Here is a 19,292-nt window from a genome sequence, read left to right as displayed (position 1 = left end):
AACTTGAAAGCTTAATGAGACAACAGCCTTGACATCCGCTGCCCGTATTAGAGTTTTTTAAAGTAATTTTTTTTTGTATAAAAATATATTAAAATAATAAATTTTTAATCATATCAGAATAAAAAAAATTAATTTTTAAAAAAACGTGGCGTGAATGAAAAAACATACTATGCCTAGATCTAAACTTGTGGGAAAAGAGATGGATTTAAATAAATAGATGGTTGACAGAAAAGCCGCACTATACGGCATCTGCGAGCAGTACAGAGAAGGAAGAAAAGACTCTTTTCTTTTATTTTTTCCTTTTAGTAACACGTTTCACTGTTGACAACAGGCAGAGTCCCCCGATCCTATGGCCATGGACGATCAAAGAATCCATAAAACTAAGCTTTCTGAGATGTTCTGCTACCAGATGAAAATGGGTCCTCCAGGCTGGTCACAATCTGCAAGCCAGGCAAATGGTTGCTTGAAATCATTGCTGGGTTCGATATATATGAGAAAAAATAATAAACAAAGTAAAAAAGGTGAACAGCACCGAGCAAGAGAAGAAAAAACATCACCATCCCACATCAGGATCATGGCATGCATCAAGCACTTTGGATCTGGACCTACCAGACCAGAATGTTAAGTATCGGACGGTAACGGGTTAACCAGGTAGTCAAGTTCATTTACAGGGATAACCTGCAAGTGGAGGTGTCCCTGCTTGATGGGTCCTGGGCAGTTCTTTCTACATGCTGGCAAAACAGTCCTATCAATTGACCTCACTATCATATGTCTCTGGTAAAAATCCTCAGCAAGTGAAAGGAGCCAACCTGCCTTTGAAAAATGCAAGTGTTTGTTACATGGAAAACGGGAAGCAAATTTGACAATTGAAAATTATTGAGGGAACGTATATGATACAAAACGGATCCCGATGTTCGTTGAGAATCATCCTGTGTGAACTTTCTCATCAACTATTTCTTAATAAAAGAGTTTTCTGTATCATTTTTGTTTTTAATGCATGAAAAATTAAGAGTTATTTCTAAAAAACACAACAATATTTGAAAAGACAAGAAAATAGAAAAAAAATTAATAAAAAAACTAAGAAATACAGTTTTCAGGTTTTGAAAATAAAATTCTCTTCTAGGAATTGAGGGAATTTTCGTTCAGAAAGTAATAAAAAAACATGTGAGAGAAAACGTTGATATATAAAGGTATACAAGATTTAAAAATTGTAATAAAAAAGCACATCAAAGAATATGTCAAATATATAAAAATAAATACACATCAATTAATCCAATAAAAAAAGGATATATTTAGGCTTATGATTTGCTTGCATCCAAAAGCTAGTTAGAATGTGAAACTTTGTCGTGGCACGGCAATTAAGTTGCTTCACACATTAGTTTTGCCGACCAAGTCCCTGCACACACCAGCAGCCCTTTCCAATCATATATCATAATACTGGCTCTGTTTCTACTGTAACATTGCTTCAAGAGACTCAGGCGCTCGTTATCAGAGAAATCCAGAGAAAAAGAAGGAAATTATCACAGAAAGCAGACAAGGGTCTTAAATCACCACAACAAAATCTCTAAACAGTCCCTGCAATCATCTTTATAATGCCAGGAACTGTGCAAGGTGACTGGGTATTTTTCTTAAATTTCCATACCCACTTTCTCCACACAATAAATTATTCTTTAGTTAACATGGTGGTAGTGTGTATCTCAACTAATAAGATTCTAAATTTGTTTTTTAGAGATTATTAGTTCGAGTTTCATAAATTACAGGACCATCAGAAACTTACATGGTCGTTAACTTCAAGACCCGTGGGATTAGTCGAGATGCATGCAAGCTGATCTGGACACCCATGTTAATAAAAAAAAATCATTGAATATATATATATATATATATATCCAAGAAGGATACTCCTTGCCATAAAAAATTACAGTAAGGCCGTTTTTTTATGATACAGAATATTGAAATCAAACGAGGAAATCACAATCAAAGTGTAACAAACTATAATATGTAGCAAGACAGCGTCCAGCAAACCCCAACTAATATAGAGAGAGTTTCGTTAATATTGCCGCTCCTCCCTTTGCTCATCACACGTAAAAGTCCACGCTGCTGGGAGCCTGAGACTGAGTGGACATTTTGAGATCTGGTGGACTTCATATGCTCCAAGCTCAATCAGTTAGTTCTTAGCCCAGCTAGCTATATACCCTGATCTGTGGGCCTTGATCTGTGTATTAGGTTCGTGGGCCTTAGGTCCAACATGGGTCCACCGCACTAGTTCAAAACAAGTTTGTAAACAAAGCCTTCCAGTAGAGAATGGTAAATTGACATGGAAAAAATCCATTTTGATATTGATTTTCACTCGAGGTATATAAATTCGTTCCTTTTTTGAGAATGCGCTGAGAGTTTACAAATCCAAAACGGCATCAAGGAAAAGAAAGGGAAGAAGCAATCATATTATTAATATATTATTATTATTATATAAATATAATGGAAATTGTTTTTTACTTTTCTAAATTATTATTATTATTTTCTTTCGAGATTTTATGATGTGAAGTTATTTTCTAGGCAAAGGGAAATGTCCTTGAAGTGATCCACGTGCGCGAACCCCACCATCCGCGTGGATGGATAATGAGATCGTTACGTGACAACTGCTCCTCTCCTCTCCTCTTTTCTTTTTAAGGTACGGCTTGAGATGATGTGACAGATGGCTGTAGAAATCGACAACGCACCGCTGATAATGCCACCTAAGAAATAGTATCGTTATAACTTCTTCTAACACGTTTCCTTTTTTTATTTTTATTTTTTTTATGACTCGCCATTACGACTTCCCAATTGCGTGTGAAAATACTAAAATAGGATAAAACAACCGGTTCTGAGAATTAGACGGGAAATGACATGAGTGCCCGTTGATTAAAATATTAGATAAATAAGATAGGCTTTGTGAATGTAGTTTTGGTATATGATAAACAGTATTCTTTTTAAGACCTTTTCTTTTTAGTTTGCTTGCGAGGAATATTTCTTCATGTTTGATGAAGTCTTAAAAAATTAGTTAATTTAAAATAACTTACAATTAAACTAAATGCTTTTCAGATTTTAGGAAATGACTTATATCTTCTATAAGCATAGTTAAAATCCGATTCAAAGCAATTTTGGATCATAAAAGGGTCGAGCCATGCTTTTAAAAAAAAAAAATTAAAATAACATTGTTTTGAAATATCTTTTAGAAAAAGTTAATGAATTAAAACGTTGGTTTTTTTTATGCTTCAATAGATGATTTTCAGTTAAATATAAGGTTAATTTTTGGAAACAAATGCTCATAAAACTATTTTTATTGTCATAATTGATAAAACGAGTTCAAGGGCTATTCTTAATTGGTCAAAACACAGGTAAAACCATTTCGAGACCGTTTCTAACGCAAATACCACGTCAACCTAAAACTCTTGTCCACGGACACCTATTAAAATCCAATAACAAGGTGACACGTATTCTATACGCGTGGATATAACCAATCACAGCAAAGTCTGTGACGCGGTCGGGGAACCTGTCATCTAGAAGTTGTATGTTTAGCTATATCTCCACACACACCCAGACACCCTAGAAATATCGAACGCAGATCGAGAGGGGAGAGAAATAGAAGGGAGAGCGAAGGAAAAAATCTCGGCTGAGAGAGAGAGAGAGTAGACTCGCCTGTAACCTCGTGCTACGTTTTTTCGCTCTAACGCTTCCGGCTGCCGGATCTCCCTGTTGTAACCATGGTAATTAGTAATTTTATAATAATTATTTTTTAAAAAGATTAATCTATATTTATAGAGTTGTGGTTTCTGATCTGCATTTTATTTAATTATCTTACGTGATCGTATTTAACATGATGGTTAATTGAGCCGATCTGATCTCCAAAAGTTCCTCTTTTGTTATGATTTTTAATTTTGTGTGGTAAATAATTCCTTGAAAAATTAGAATTATGTTTGTTGATTACATGCATGAATGGGTTGCATTATTGTGATTATTAATCTGTTGTTTGTTTAGACTACATCAAGGCGTCTTGCTGATAGGAAAGTCGATAGATTTGACAAGAAGGTTACAAAGAGAGGAGCTGTGGGCGAAACAAGCACCAGAAAGGGAAAGGATTATCCTGTTGGTCCTCTTCTCCTTGGATTCTTCATCTTTGTTGTCATTGGATCATGTAAGCCTCATGAGTTTTCATTTATTCTTTTTAGGCACGCTCGCTTGTGATTTTCTCTCAACAAATCTTGGAGTCCTGAAAATTTAATTCGGGGATTAATTAATCTTGCTCTGTTTATAATTTGCTGAAGATTGTTGTTATGGTGAATTGGATATTATCGAATCCATATTGCTTTCGGATTATCTAAATGTAGTTGTCAGACATAGCAGCATTGTGCTTTCGAATTGAATTTGGAGGTTTGCAGATTGCCCCTGAAAGTCATAAATAATGGAATTGATTTGCATTGAAATTGTCATTTTACAATTGAAGGGTTAATGTCCTTTCCAGTATTTGCATTGATTTGTGATCAAACAAAAGCTTGAGAATTATCATGTCTTCTCTTTCCATTCATGTTATTTACGTTGCTTTGGTTGGATCAGGGATTCAAGTGACAGTGTGTGCTTGCATGTGTCTGTCTCGAGGAACCCAAAATCTTTCCAAAATCTTTTTGTTGTCATTGATCAGGTTTTCTTTCTTGTTTGTAACAGCTCTATTCCAGATAATCAGGACAGCTTCAAGTGGAGGCATGGCCTAAGCCGTCACTGATTTTGGGAGAGCAGCAGCGGATGGATGTTTCGTTTATTTTTCCTATTAGCGTGTAGGGGAGAGAGAGAGGAATACTTTTACTAGATCAACGGATCCTCAGTAATGTGTACTGAAGAACTCCAATGTTTGATAACAAACTGCGCTTTACCATGAATGCTTAATTCAATTGTTCATTTTAATTTCCATTGTTCTTCCATTGAAGCTGCTTTAGAGACGTTTCTTGGGCTTTGTGACGCAGACGGATAAAGGGCTAGGGTTCGGGCTAGATGAAAAGGGCTCTAGAAACCCTAGCCATGATTAATTTTCCGAAAGTACTCTGAATTTTATCGAAGCTCTTGAATAATGCAAAACCTAAATATAACATGAATAATAAAAAAAGAATTTTAAACTAGAATAAAAAAATCACTTGGCCAATACCAGGAATGGTGTCTGTTTAGCCCAGTCGAAAAATGATGCACGATACCTAAATCTCTTGCATCACTTGGCCACTACAATCATGCTGTTTGCCTTTGCGAGAAAGACCACCCCAATGCCATTATTTTTCTGCGAATTCACTAGAACTGATACCTATTGTCTCGGAAACCTACAATTGTAGTTTGGACAAGGTCTCCAATACCATTGCTTACTGTATTTGTTTTGCGGTCATCAAAGCTGGAATGTGAACGGCTTTGACGGAATGTCCTGAAGGCGGCCAACTTTTGATCAAGCGTGGCTGGATGTCGACCCTTCTTGACTACGACGCGGTCACCATGAAAGTTCGATTTAGGTAGTCTCCTCCTATCAGGAATCTTATGGACTGGAAATTTTGATTTGGCGAAATAACGAGTTTTCCTCGGACGATGTTCTTTTCCACAGCTATGAAAAACGTGGCTGCTGCAAGGCCGCCCTTCCTTGTTAATTCCCAAGCCAGACCATGGAATAGTCTCTCATTTATCTTCAAAATCCATTTCGTGCGTGCGTCTCTTGCCGAAATGAGATCCGAAAGCATCATGTTAGAAGAAACAAGCACGTATTTAGGATGTTTTGATTAGTTCTACTCCGCAAATATCTTCATTGCAAAAGATATGAATCGCAATCACTAATCTTGCCACTCCATTAAACCCAAGATAATTGCTCCACGGAACTTTTAAATCCTCTTTACAAGTTACTTCTAGCATCTTCAATTTTCCTTCGCTTTGATGGTAAGCTATCCGCCGCCCATTTTGTGTATCAATAAAAATTAAATATTTTCTCAACTGATTTTAAAGACGTATTTTCACAAACATATATATAGAAAGATTAAATTTTCTTGGATACTGGTCTCAAGATCTGTATCTAAAAACATTACAAAAAAAAAAGAAAAAGGAAGCAGATCCCCTTATTCATCATATCAAAGCAAATCCCCTGAAGTCATCGTATCAATCTCTTGAAAAATTACTAGCTTCTTCAATAAAATAATAATAATAAAAAAAAACCAACTGTTATTGACAGCAATCAATAGAATAGTCAGTCAACCAGCACGTTGGGTCTTCAATTATTAACATTAACATTAAAAAATAAAACAACAAAAATTAAAGGAGGAGGGCCTCTGCTGTACCCCTTCCTCACGTTACACCATTCACTAAAATAATATATTTTTTCAATTTATGTTTTTTTTTTATTTTACACTTTAATATTAATTTTATTGAGGTTTAATTTTTTGTTCATTTTATTTTTTATAAAGTTATCCTAAACTCATTATTTGAATCGTGATTTAACGGATTAATTCTACTAACTCGAGTTTTTTTATTTATTTTCTTAATTGACTTTCCTTTTCAATTTTATCCTTAAATGCTGGATTGATTAAGAATTAAACTTTGTAATTTTATTCCGGTCTGTTTTTTATGAGGTTATCTCAATCTCATAACTTGAATCAAGGTTTTGATAAGTTAATCTTAGTTGACCCGGGTTATTTTTTGTCCTTTTTTTTATTTCATTTTTTAACACTGAATTGATTGAGAATTGTAATTTATAATTTATTTTGATTAGTTTTCTATTGAGTTATCTCGGTCTCATAACCACGGTGGTTTTGCAGATTAAATGCGTTAACTCGGGTTATTTTTTAGTCCCATCCTTCAACATCATGTTTATTGGGAATCGAACCTTGATATTTGTTTTGATTTACTTTCTATGAGGTTATCATGATCTTATAACTTGACATACAAATTAATAGATTAACCTGATTTGACCCGAATTGATCCAATATGTTATTGTGTCAATATTTATTAAAAAGATCATATCTTAAACATTTAGTCTGAGTCAAAATATGTTATTATTGGTTATCCAAGTTGTCTTTGAACCCATCAAGATAATCGAGTCATATCGAATCAATTCACACATAATTTAAATTTTTTTCTACTAAAAAAAGTTATCAATGCAAATATTTTTTTTATGTTAAATAAAAATTTAATTATCTATGGTTTATACTCAAAAGGGTGCTCAATTTAAACACGGAATAGTTATATTGACATATAGTGTTAGACTGCTGATTGAAATTAATTCGCAATTATTCACTTGCTTTGCCTAATTGGTTAATTGTAATACCACCTTATTCTAATCAAACTAGTTATTGATAAATTGCATTTCTGTTATTCTTTTACTAATTGTATATCATGTGAAAAAAGATATATTTGTTTCCCGTGATTCTCGAGGAGGTGTATACTCATATATTTTGTATTTAAAAAATATAAAATTAACTTCAAAATTATTTTAGATACAAATTTATTTAATATTTTATCTTTCCAATCAATATATATATATATATATATATATATATATATATATATATAATACTATACAAAAATACATAAAAAAAAATTAATTGACAGTAAACATAATATTTATTAAGTTAGGATTAACGAAACCATCTAATAGGTCACCAGTGGTAAGAACTTGGGACTAAAAGATTTGCTTCCCATATGATTTTAAGTTTTAGCTTTGTGGTTGTTAATATGATGATTATTGTTGGCTTAAATAGTTATTAATTTCAGGACTCGTAAAATTAATCGAGATACGTAAAAATTAGGCTAAGGAAACAAATTCTTGAAAATATAAAAATAATAAGAATTCGTGGACAGCTGAGATCACATTTTGATATATTTTTCAATGGATAAGATGTTATCAGATATAAGATTTGTGTTAATGTTTTATATGGTTACTAGATGGTTACATCAATTGTAAACCGTTGGATTTCATTTGAATGGTCGCAGAGATGCCCCGTCAAAAGACAACACTTTGTATGTCACATACCATGTTCTCATCTAATCTTTTCTTACAGCCGAAAAAAACAATCAGACGATCGAGAGAGAAGGAGAAAAAAAAAAAAACCAAAAGAAGGCAGGGGCAATAAACTATCTCGCCGGAGAAGGAGAGAGGTAGGAGTCGCTGTAACTTCGTGACCATTTCCGGCCATGGCATCTCCTTGGCTGTTGTGATAATGGTAAAAGGTATTAATTTGTATACTTTGAGAGTTGTGGGTTCGTAGTCTGCTTAAATAGCTTATGCGATCGGATTTAGAACCAGAAGCATGATAGATAGTTGAACCGATCTAAGCTGAAATTTTTTTATGTTATGTTATGATTTCTGCTGTCATTTTTTATGATAGACTAACTGCTCAATTAGTTTTTGTTATTTGAATGAGTCAATGACTGCTGAATAATAATAATGATAATAATAGTAATTCATTTGTTCAGAATCTGTACAAAGGAGTAGTGGATAGCTGAACTTTGTTGAATCTGAAATCAGCCTTGGTGTTATTATTTTGTCAAAAAATTAAAGAAGGAAGGAGAGATAGCATAAATGGAATGCAACAAAGATGAGGCCACTAGAGCCAAAGAGATTGCTGAGAAGAAGTTATTTGCGAAAGACATTGCAGGGGCAAAGAAATTTGCTTTGAAGGCCCAGAACTTGTATCCTGGACTTGAAGGCATTCCTCAGATGTTAGCCACACTTGATGTGTATATTGCTGCTGAGAACAAAATAAATGGGGAAGCAGATTGGTATGGGATACTTGGTGCAGATCCGCAAGCAGATGACGAGATGGTGCGGAAACATTATAGGAAACTGGCTCTTATGCTTCATCCTGATAAAAACAAGTCTATTGGAGCGGATGGTGCATTTAAATGTATATCCGAGGCATGGAGTTTATTGTCTGATAAAACCAAGAGGGTGGCGTATGACCAGAGAAGAAATGGCAAAGTATTTCAAAAGGGCTCTTCTGCTGCTGGTAGTTCATCAGCAAAACCAGGGTCCAATGGGTCTTACAATTTCACTAAATCGAGTGTGAAGACACACAAAAGTAGTCCTCGAACTGGGCATTCTTCAACTCCTGCTTCATCTTATAAGACAAAACCCAATACCTTTTGGACTGTTTGTCATGGATGCAAGATGCAATATGAGTATCTCAGAGTCTATCTTAATCATAAGCTCCTTTGTCCTAATTGCCATGAGCCATTTTTAGCCATTGAAATGCCACCCCCACCTTCACATGCGTCTAGGTCAGCCGCACCATGGAGTTCTTTTCAGCAGCAGCAGCAGCAGCACTCAAACCATCAAGCTGCTACTAGCAGACACACATCAAATTCTGGAAGGAGTAGTGTCAACTCTTCAAATGTGAGAGCAGGGGGATCCAATGGCCCTGATTCAAATAATCAGGCCAACTTTCAGTGGGGCCCTTTCTCTAGAGCTGGTGGTGCTTCAACTGCTACTCAACCTGCAAGTGTGGTCCAGCAGGCACATGAAAAGGTGAAGAGAGAGCGTGAGGAAGCACAGGCAGCTACAAAAAGAGAGGAGGCCCTGAAGCGAAAGAATCATGCCTCAAAGAAGACGTCCAATGCATCTTCTAGTGTGAATTCTAATGCTGCAAAGAGAAGAAGAGGCATGGATGATGTTGGCCATGGCAACAATGGAAATCTGTCTGCAAATCAGATGGGTGTAGGATTTGGTGGATCTGGCACTGGCCGCACTGCTAATGTATCTGGATTTAGGCAGGGAAGTTCTGAAAACAGGGTGAATGGAATCACTAAGCCCTATGGCATGAGGGATGTCTCCCAATCTGAAATTCAAACCTTACTAATGGAGAAGGCAAAGACAGACATTCAAAAGAAAATAAATGAATGGAAGTCAGCTAAAGTAGTTAAATCTGCAGCCAAAGAGGGAGCAGGGAGTGAGAAAGGAATTGATCAGGGGGGAATTTCTTTGTCAAACCCTGACATAGCTAACCAAAACAAGTCAGTTGATTCGATGGGCATGGAAAATGGAGCCGATGGCATCAAAACTTCTTCCATCACTTCTAGTGGGAAAACAGATGCTGAAACTTTGGAGACAATGTCAATAAATGTCCCAGATCCTGATTTTCATGATTTTGACAAAGACCGAACTGAAAGATGTTTTGAGGAAAACCAGGTATGGGCTGCATATGATGCTGATGATGGGATGCCTCGATATTATGCTATGATCCACAGTGTAATTTCTTTGAATCCATTCAAAATGCGGATCAGTTGGCTTAATTCAAAAACTAATAGTGAACTGGGTCCACTAAACTGGGTTGGTTCTGGCTTCTCAAAAACTTGCGGTGACTTCAGAGTGGGCAGATATGAGATTTATAACTCACTCAATTCCTTTTCACACAAGGTTAGGTGGACAAAAGGAACACGTGGGGTGATTCACATATATCCCAGAAAAGGAGATGTATGGGCTCTCTATCGGAATTGGTCCCCAGAGTGGAACGAGCTGACAGCAGATGAGGTGATACACAAGTATGACATGGTGGAAGTACTTGAAGACTACAGTGAAGAACTAGGTGTAACTGTTACTCCCTTGGTAAAAGTTGCTGGTTTCAAGACAGTGTTTCACCAGCATTTGGACCCCAAGGAAGTCAGGAGGATCCCAAGGGAAGAGATGTTTAGATTTTCTCACCATGTTCCCTCATACTTGCTTATGGGTCAAGAAGGTCCGAATGCTCCGAAAGGTTGTCGGGAGCTGGACCCAGCGGCTACTCCACCAGAACTTCTTCAGGTTGTGGTAGATGTCAAGGAAGAGGAGATTGTGGAGAATGGGGGGATTCAAAGGGCGAGGCAAGAAAAAAATCTCGCAGGAGAGGGAAAGAGTCAATCACCTGTAACTTTGTGACTGTTTCTGGCAACCGGATGTTGGTCACTGTTGTAATCATGGTAATTTATATTTTTGTAATATATATATTTTTTGAATTTATGTTTTGAGAGTTCTGGGTTTTTGGTCTGCTGTATTTTGTTTAATATCGTATTCATTTGGATTTAGAACAGGAAAATGATAGATAATCAACCTGACCTGATCTGAAAAATTTATTTTTCATGCTATGATTTTGCTGTCATTTTTTTTTATGGTATGCACATGATAGACTAATTGGTCAATTCTTTTGCTATTAAATTTTTTTGAATTAATAATAGCTGTATAATTCATTTTATTTTAATAAGGTTAGAATTTGATCATTTCATCCTTACATCACTAATGATGTTATGCTTATTGCATTTTTTAGTTTGACGAGGTTATGACAAATGTTGAGGATTGATTTGTGTTTTTGTGATTACTGCTGTATGTTCAGAATACATCAGGGCATCTTGCTGCTAGGAAAATTGATAGATTTGAGAACTTTACCAAGAGAGGAGCTGTGCCCGAAACAACCATGAAAAAGGGAAAGGACTATACTGTTGGTCCTGTTCTCCTTGGATTCTTCATCTTTGTTGTCATTGGATCATGTAAGCCACATTTCATTTAACCTCCTTTTAGTCGTGTGTCTAAGTTTTCATTTATTCTTTCTAGACACGCTTATGATTTTCTGTCAACAAATCTTGCTGTCCTGAAATTTTAATTTGTGAAATAAATTTAAATTAATCTAATTAAACTTGCTCAATTTATAACTTGCTGAAGTTTGTTGTTATGATGATTGGATATCAATTCCATATTTGTTTTGTATTACTTCAATGTAGTTGTCGAACATAGCACCATGGTGCTATAATTGAATTTGGATCTTGAAAATCATAAATATGTAATTTCGCCACTTTTAGATTGCAATTGTTATCTTACAATTTTCCATTCCTGAAAAAAGGGAAATGTCCTTTCCAGTGTGGGTTAATGCATTTGTTTGTGGTCGAACAAAAGCTTGATAATTACAACATGGTCTCCTTCTGTTCATGTTATATTCTTCATTATCACTTGTATTGTTGCTTTGGTTGGATCAGGATTTTTTTTTACTTCTAGAAAGCTAGTGAGTGATATAATTTGGTTATTGTGTGTCTGCATGTTTCTGTTGCGAGGAACCAAAATCTTTTTCCTAGTCATTGATCAGGTTTTCTTTGTTGTTTGTAACAGCTCTATTCCAGATAATCAGGACAGCCACAAGCGAAGGCAAGGCATGAACTGTCGCTGATCTGGTAGATGGCAGCAGTGGATGGTTGGTTGTTTCGGTCCCCATTCCTAGTAGCATGTAGGAGAGATGAAGAATACATTTACTAGATCAATGTTTATCCTTGTATGGAACACTATAATTTGACAAAAAAAACTGCGCCTCACCATGACTGCTTAATCAAATTGACCATTTTAGTTTTGCTTGTTTCCGTGTTTCTATTGAAGCTGCTTTATAGAACTGGCTTTGGTTTTACTTTTCTTGGGCTTGGGGTCACTCTAGCCACCACAGTCAGGCTGGAGTGGACTTCGTCGGAGGGATCAACCCTCGGCGTGGTTTTTCTGTGAACTTACTAGAAATGATATTACTGATGATAACTATTATGTCAGCATCCAGCAATTGCATTTTGGACAACTGGTTGTTACTCTGTTTCGACGGTCATCGAAGTTGGAATATGGATCACATTGAACGGAGTGTCCAAAAGTTGGCGTGGATGTCCAACATTCAGTCTAGTCCAGTGAGACGGAATGTCCGCCATTCATGACTTGTCCAAATGAAGCTCAGCGAAGCCACCTGCAGTTTTCCTAGTGAGGCTCATATCGAGAATCGCAAGGAGGCCTACAAAATTTCTTATCCGTGGAATATGGATCTTCTGTGTGCACACCTTTAATTTCTAAGCTGAACCATGGAGTGGCTTTTTAGTAGGCTCACTTTTAAACACCTTTCCTACGGAAATTGCTTTGTGCCCCAAAAACGTTGTAGCATCTTCAATGTAATTCTTGAGGTGAAAACTGATAATACGACAGGCCATGTAAATTAACTATGCTTCTACTAGCTCTAAAATAATCTTTCAGGCACATCACCTTAGATGGCAGGTCAATTGCAGGAAATTAAGCTCCCATCAGGCACGCTACAAGTGGATTTCAATGGCATTTCTTGCTAGTGAAAGCTTCAATTCCTTCTCTCACTCTGTCTGCAGCTCATGCAAATGTTACTCCATAGAAATTAATCAGATGGCAATTCTCAGCAGAAACTATCATTAGCTTGGGATTGGGGAAAAACTAACTACTATTACTTTAAAACGAAATAGAAACCTGAACCAGCGGAATTCCATTTTAAACGCTAGTCTTTTCAATTCGAAGTTATTTGTCAACATGTTTGTACATGAAAAGATGTCATTCATAAACCTCTCAGGTATCATCTACTTCATTAAAACAATAACAAAAAGCTTGCATCAATAAAATCCAATTCCCCTTCACCAACATGCAAATGCTGCCACGACAAACAAAGAGGCTAAGCTGTAGCAGTCAAGCATGGGTTGAAGGCAGTGCCGCATGCAATCCATTGCCGCTTTCTCCCACGTGGCACCAAGCAACCAGGAACCTTGAGCCATTCCCTGCTCACCACATTGTAAGTAACTAGTCTGTTCATTTGTCTTGATCTTAATGACAGCATGAGTAAACCTGAGTTGCCCAAGCAAGTCATCCTAACGTGCTTTCCATAGAAATCTAAGCACCATATGTTTGGCATTCTGTCAACCTCCTTCCACAAGAGTGTCATCTTCTGCAGCTCCCATATGCACACGCAAGTGGCTGCATTCTTTGTTAGCAAGCCAACAAGTATGATCCGCCCCTCACACTGTGCAAGTGTGCGGTCACTCAGATGGTGCGGGGCTGGTATAATAGATTGCTTCCAAACCCCAGTAACCATATTGTAGGACACAATCCCTTCAGGATCTGAGCGCATGAAATAAAGCGTACCTCCAAGGGAAACTGCTTGTGACCGGAAGTTCAGTGATAGGGGTAGCTTTATACAAGAGGGCATGCTTCCTGGTCGGGTCCAAGAATTCTTCAGTGAGTCGTAAACTTCATGCTCTCCATCACAGCACACCCACAAGATCTTGTAGCCCCCACTGGCTGCATTGCTATTCAAAGTCATGCCCACAGCAACACGGGACCAGACCTTCACTGACCTCGGTGGCAGCTCTTTAAAAGATTGAGTCAGAGGGTTGCAGACATAGAAGTTCCTGTGACCGATATCAAGAAAGCACACAAGACCTCCTGCTGAAGCAACTGGCAAGACTATCGTCTTTGTGGGCAGATAAGATATAGTTGGGTGATGCCATTTCTTCAAAGAAGGGTCATACATGGCTCCAGAATTCACATTTTCATGAGCGATGGTGTAAAACCAGGGGTTGGATTGTGGAACTTGGGCACAATGCTGAGAGAAACTTTGAGAGTCAAGGAAGGAGTTCCATTTTCGACAAACTGAGCGGAAGCGGAAAAACGTAGTGATTGGAAGTCTAGCAATAACAGCTTCAAACAGATCTTCAGGGAATTCTTTCCAAATTTCTTGCTGCATAACCTCAGTTGAACTGGTAGTTCCCAGTGATTTTCCTCGATTCCGCTCCTTGCGAGGTTTCTTGGAGGGTGGAGGCTTGCAAGGTTCCAACATCTTGAAACTTCCAGATTTTCCAGCCGCCATCACAAGACTACAGTAATCATCTGCTGAGCCATCATCAAGATTGAGGAAGCACCATCTGTAAATGAGCTACGAAATTCATATTCAGTGAACATAGTACCCAGTGCTACTAATGCACACGCCCAAAATAATTCAGCATAAAAATCATTACCAAAATATAAGCAGATGTCAGGTTCGAACAAAATATAAGCACGGAGAGGCTGAAAATACAAATGGGGCTTAAACATGCAATAGATAGAATATCTGTCAAGCAAATTTCAAATAACCTACAAAGATAATCATGTTCAAACTAAAGCCTGTGAGTTTAGTCCAAATGAAAGTTGCAGATTTTTATGTTTGAAATACCAAAAAGATGGTTGAGGTAACAGATTTAGACACAACACAGCTTCGAGATCTTGATCTCTCTAACTCAAGAAGTTCCAAAATAAACACCAAGCACATTATTTTATAATTTCACCCAGAGATTTCTTCACTTTCTGCTATCCATGTTGACCACACAAGTTAGAGCAGAGGGGTAAACTTGAAGAGTATCAACCAAATAAACAACCACTATATATATCTCATTAACAGGTAAAAGAGAATCCAAAGCATACATATGTATATTTCTATATTTTCATTTCTTTAGGAAGTTTTTAGGCATGGTTAATTTTTTTTGTTTTAGACAGCAGAGGATGGCATTGCATGCATATATATTATCTAACCAAGGTACTGCATATAATATATATGCATACTGTAGATATTGCTCTCGTTGTATGCATATCAACAAGCAGCATAAGATAGCAACATTCAAGAGTATAAGCATTACTGGCTGATGACATCATTATATGAAAACATCAGACAATAACAAAAATATACAGAAGGAAGCTATTGTGAGGGAAAGGAAGTACATTCCACATGACAATGCAAGGTAGGGACATTCCTGCCACTGTTATTTATGAGGAAAGATACTAATCATATGGAAACTTATGTAGGAAATATAAGAGGAATGGAACACAGGAAAAGGAAATTTCAACGAAGCATCAACTAAAAATGATGAGGACAAGCAACATAAGAAATATCATTAGGATGGTATGAGGATCAACCAGGGAAAACAATAGAAGAAGAGTTTGCACGAAAATCTAGCATATCCCATGATTATTACAAGGAAGATCCCAACATGAATTCACTGGATCAATTCTTAACTGGCTAAAGAAACAAAAAAATAAAAAACAGAAGTGAATCCACAAAATTTACAAAAAATAAAAGGAAGGAAAAGAATAGGAAAAATCACACACATCGAAATGGATTATATGCAGTTGTTGTGACCTACTCGGCAGCATCCCCCCTCCCCTCCCATAAAATAAAAAACCAGGTTCAAACATTAAGAACTAATGAAGATGGTGCTAGAAATTAGAACCTAAACCTTCTAAAATATGGCTAGAAATTAGAAACTAAACCTTCTAAAATATGGCTAGAAATTAGAAACTAAACCTTCTAAACGGCCAGTTTACAAATTTCATTAGTACTTGTTCTAGCATCCCAGAAGTTACAGGCCAGAGGAGTCCAAAGAAGCTTAAAATGGATTTAGACTAATAATCTCAGCCAGCTATTATCTGCAAGATCCTCGGCTTATCTCAAATCAATTTCCCTACTTTCAGCCTTACGTTACACTCAACTCCTCTCCTGGCCTTCTACCGTGGCTGTGGTATACACCAGCCAGATCTAAACAACATCATATAAGCTTACATTGTCAACAACAATATCAACCCAGGAAGTCAGAATATTGACAGTGATATGGCTAAAATGTATTGACATGATAGTACAAGTAATATTGTCATTTGTTTGCACAAATGAATGCAAATTAGATTAATCAGGATTTCCTTTGGGAAGGCATTACTGTCCTGAAACTCGATGCCTTTCACTGCAGGCCAGAAAGAAAAGGCCGTCAATCAGATATGTTTCTAACTCTACCCAGATTTGGAGCTTGTACAGGGAAAATTGATAATTTTAGCATGATCTGGCTGCTCTTTAGACACTGATCCCTGGTGGTTGCAAGACCAATGCTGTTGCCATAGCACCAGGAAAATTGCTAACCCCAATCCCAACATGTACTAATAATAACACAGCTCCTCACAAGCAATGAATCTCAGCTCCCAAGAATCACTTCCACATAACCAACATGTGCATGTTCAGTGCAAATCCTAAACGTGCAATAGGATGGCAAAAGCACTTTTAATCAATTGATGCAGGAGATGCTACTCTCCTGGGGCAAGCATCCATATTTCAGATCCTATCATCACAGCTTTAATGACTTTGTTACACAAATACCAAACCAAAATGAACATGTCACAATCCAATCCCAAGAGTAAATATGGAAAATCCAAGCATCTCTTCACATGCAGCGAGTAAGAGGAAGAAGAAAATTCTTAGCAGCAAAAGGGAAACAAAGTTTTCTGTGACTGTTAGCTATAACAGGACCTCGTTTGCAAGCATATCCAGACACATATTTTAAACAAATAAAAGGGAAACAAAATTCTTCCATCTTATCGTTTTCGTAGGAGAAACATGAACATGTGGGGTGATTAGGCTAAATTCTTAAACCGATCCCAAAAAAAAGGCACAATTTATGCATGATTTCCAGACCCATAGAGAATCTAGTGAAAGACTCAATACCTGAGATCCTCCTATATTTGTAATCCACCACAGCTCAATGAATGAATACTATAAATATCACATAAGAAAGAATCGTTTCTATTTTCTCAAACAACAGATTTAAAAACTTTCCTAAAACAGCAAACAGTAAAAATGAACAGAAAAATATAAACCTCGGAAGGAAAATAACTGCGAGAGCTTGGGGACTGGCTGTACCAAAATTAAACAATCGGACAGCCTAAGAGAAGAGATTTTTTAAAAAAAATAAATAAATATCCTTAGTTATCGAAAACATGGTAAGAAGTTTTAAAAAACGAAACAAGACAACGTTAGAGTCAAATTTCCAAAAAGAAAAAAAAAATCACATTGCGTAGAAAAACACGGCAAAAAGAGAAATCCTGAAAAAGTCACTTTAACTTACCAAACTCGCAACACATAAAATTTGATAGAAAAAACCTAATGATAAATACTATTAGTAATAAAGTAACCTAAAACAGAGAAAATAAAAAGGAAGCAGGAAACCTAAGTAACAAATGAAGTGAAATTTGAAAATAAGTAAGAAATGTGAGGTCACAGTGAAAACGGAGCGGGTAGGGAGGAAGAAATAAGAATCGAGAAATGAAAGAGATCTAAAGAGAGACCTGTTGTTGTTGCCGTTGTTGTGATTTTGTTGTTGATGGTTATGAAAGTGAAAGGGTTGAAGAGAATCAAAAGGAGGAAGAGGAGAGCCGTAGAGATTCAAAAGGTCTTGAAGCTGACCAATGAATTGCCTAAGCATGGCCAGCTCTTCTTCCATGCCACGGCGGACTCGGCCACCACCAACACCCACACCGATACCAACACCCACACACACACCCTGTGTCTCTCTCTTTTTCGCTCAGCTCACTTCTCTGTAGTGTTTATGATGCTCTTTCCTTGGTTAGCCACTGGGCTTTCTACACGTCAGAAACTGAACTGGCCCATTTTATAATCGATTGAATTTTTTTTTGTTTGCAGTGTAGTGTAATTATTTCCAACCCCGTACGGCGCCCACACCTTTGTCCTCCGGGGTGTTTGGCAGCAAATCTTTTCAAACGTGTTTTTACTTGAAAAAACATTAATAAGAGTGTTTCTCCTAGCTTCTGTTTTTGTATTTATTACAATTTTTTACAGCACAAAATATAAAAATATAAATATAAATATAAAAATTATGTTTTTACTATTATATTTTTTATTTTTAGCAGTGGCTACATTACTAAAAGTAAAACAGAAGTTTGTACAAACACATTCTAAATACCTGTTTATTTTTGTAAGAATTTAAAATTTTTTATTTGAAACTAATTTTTTAAATATTTTTATATTATTTTTTGTGCTATGAAACTTTTTAAAAAAAATATTATTTCAGTTTATTTTTAAGTGAAAAACTCTTTACAAAGTAATCGTTGCCGTATTGTCGAAATAAATTGATGACTTTTTTAATATGTTTTAAAAGTTTTAATGTTCTAATATTAAAAATTAAAAAAATATATTTAATATATTTTTAAATAAAAAAAAAACTATATTAAAAAACACTATAAATCACAATCTCATAAACCCTAAAAATATCATGTAATATTAAAAATAACAACGACAACAACTTGTCACTTGTAATAACCACAACACACTCTCCCTCTCTATTACCTTTACCTTTTTTTCCCTTGGCTCCTTGTGTTTGGTACCTGGATTTGGTTGGTGGTCACTGCCAGGGTTCAGCTTTTGATGTGGAAAATATTGATATTCTTTCTTGCTGTTTTACTAATAATAGTTGTTCTAAACTATGTTTTTTTATATATCAATTCATCCATATTTCATTTCTACTATTTTAGTTTGAATTTTCTAATTTTACTCTTATAGTTTTAAGAATGTTTTCAATTTTGATTAGCAAGTAAATCACCAAAAAAGAAACATTTTGTTCCTGTTTTATTTATTTATATATATATTATTGCTCTCAAACCCTGATAAATGCTGTAATCTCTCGTAAAAATAGTTTTTATGAAGCTAAAAAAT

The 19,292-nt window shown here is 36.1% G+C and overlaps 3 protein-coding genes across 6 annotated transcripts; 2 read left to right on the top strand and 1 right to left on the bottom strand.

Moving 5' to 3' along the window:
• Window positions 1-3,532: 3,532 nt before the first annotated feature.
• Window positions 3,533-4,935, top strand: LOC7460551 (uncharacterized). Its single transcript, XM_002299276.4, has 3 exons — window positions 3,533-3,743; window positions 4,015-4,171; window positions 4,699-4,935. Exons 1-3 carry the CDS (start codon window positions 3,741-3,743, stop codon window positions 4,743-4,745), a joined length of 207 nt encoding a protein of 68 aa, XP_002299312.1. The 5' UTR covers window positions 3,533-3,740; the 3' UTR covers window positions 4,746-4,935.
• A 3,100-nt stretch (window positions 4,936-8,035) lies between these two features.
• LOC7460550 (uncharacterized) lies at window positions 8,036-12,360 on the top strand. The gene is made up of 4 exons (XM_002299275.4): window positions 8,036-8,220; window positions 8,467-10,944; window positions 11,355-11,508; window positions 12,122-12,360. Exon 2 carries the CDS (start codon window positions 8,573-8,575, stop codon window positions 10,901-10,903), a length of 2,331 nt encoding a protein of 776 aa, XP_002299311.3. The 5' UTR covers window positions 8,036-8,220; window positions 8,467-8,572; the 3' UTR covers window positions 10,904-10,944; window positions 11,355-11,508; window positions 12,122-12,360.
• Window positions 12,361-13,263: 903 nt separating this feature from the next.
• LOC7482789 (F-box only protein 6) lies at window positions 13,264-18,320 on the bottom strand. 4 transcript variants are annotated; one of them, XM_024591627.2, is made up of 2 exons: window positions 17,909-18,320; window positions 13,264-14,694 (listed from the first exon to the last, which is right to left on the bottom strand). In XM_024591627.2, exons 1-2 carry the CDS (start codon window positions 18,061-18,063, stop codon window positions 13,449-13,451), a joined length of 1,401 nt encoding a protein of 466 aa, XP_024447395.1. In that variant the 5' UTR covers window positions 18,064-18,320; the 3' UTR covers window positions 13,264-13,448. The 4 variants fall into 4 exon arrangements, with proteins under 4 accessions (XP_024447395.1, XP_052303885.1, XP_052303883.1 ...); XM_052447925.1 differs by lacking the exon at window positions 17,909-18,320 and adding an exon at window positions 17,441-17,884; XM_052447923.1 differs by lacking the exon at window positions 17,909-18,320 and adding an exon at window positions 17,289-17,431 and having other exon boundaries at window positions 13,264-14,705.
• Window positions 18,321-19,292: the final 972 nt, after the last annotated feature.

This window comes from Populus trichocarpa, chromosome 1, assembly GCF_000002775.5.
Source record: "Populus trichocarpa isolate Nisqually-1 chromosome 1, P.trichocarpa_v4.1, whole genome shotgun sequence".
NCBI classification, from domain to species: domain Eukaryota; kingdom Viridiplantae; phylum Streptophyta; class Magnoliopsida; order Malpighiales; family Salicaceae; genus Populus; species Populus trichocarpa.
This window is presented reverse-complemented; position numbering and strand designations above follow the sequence as displayed.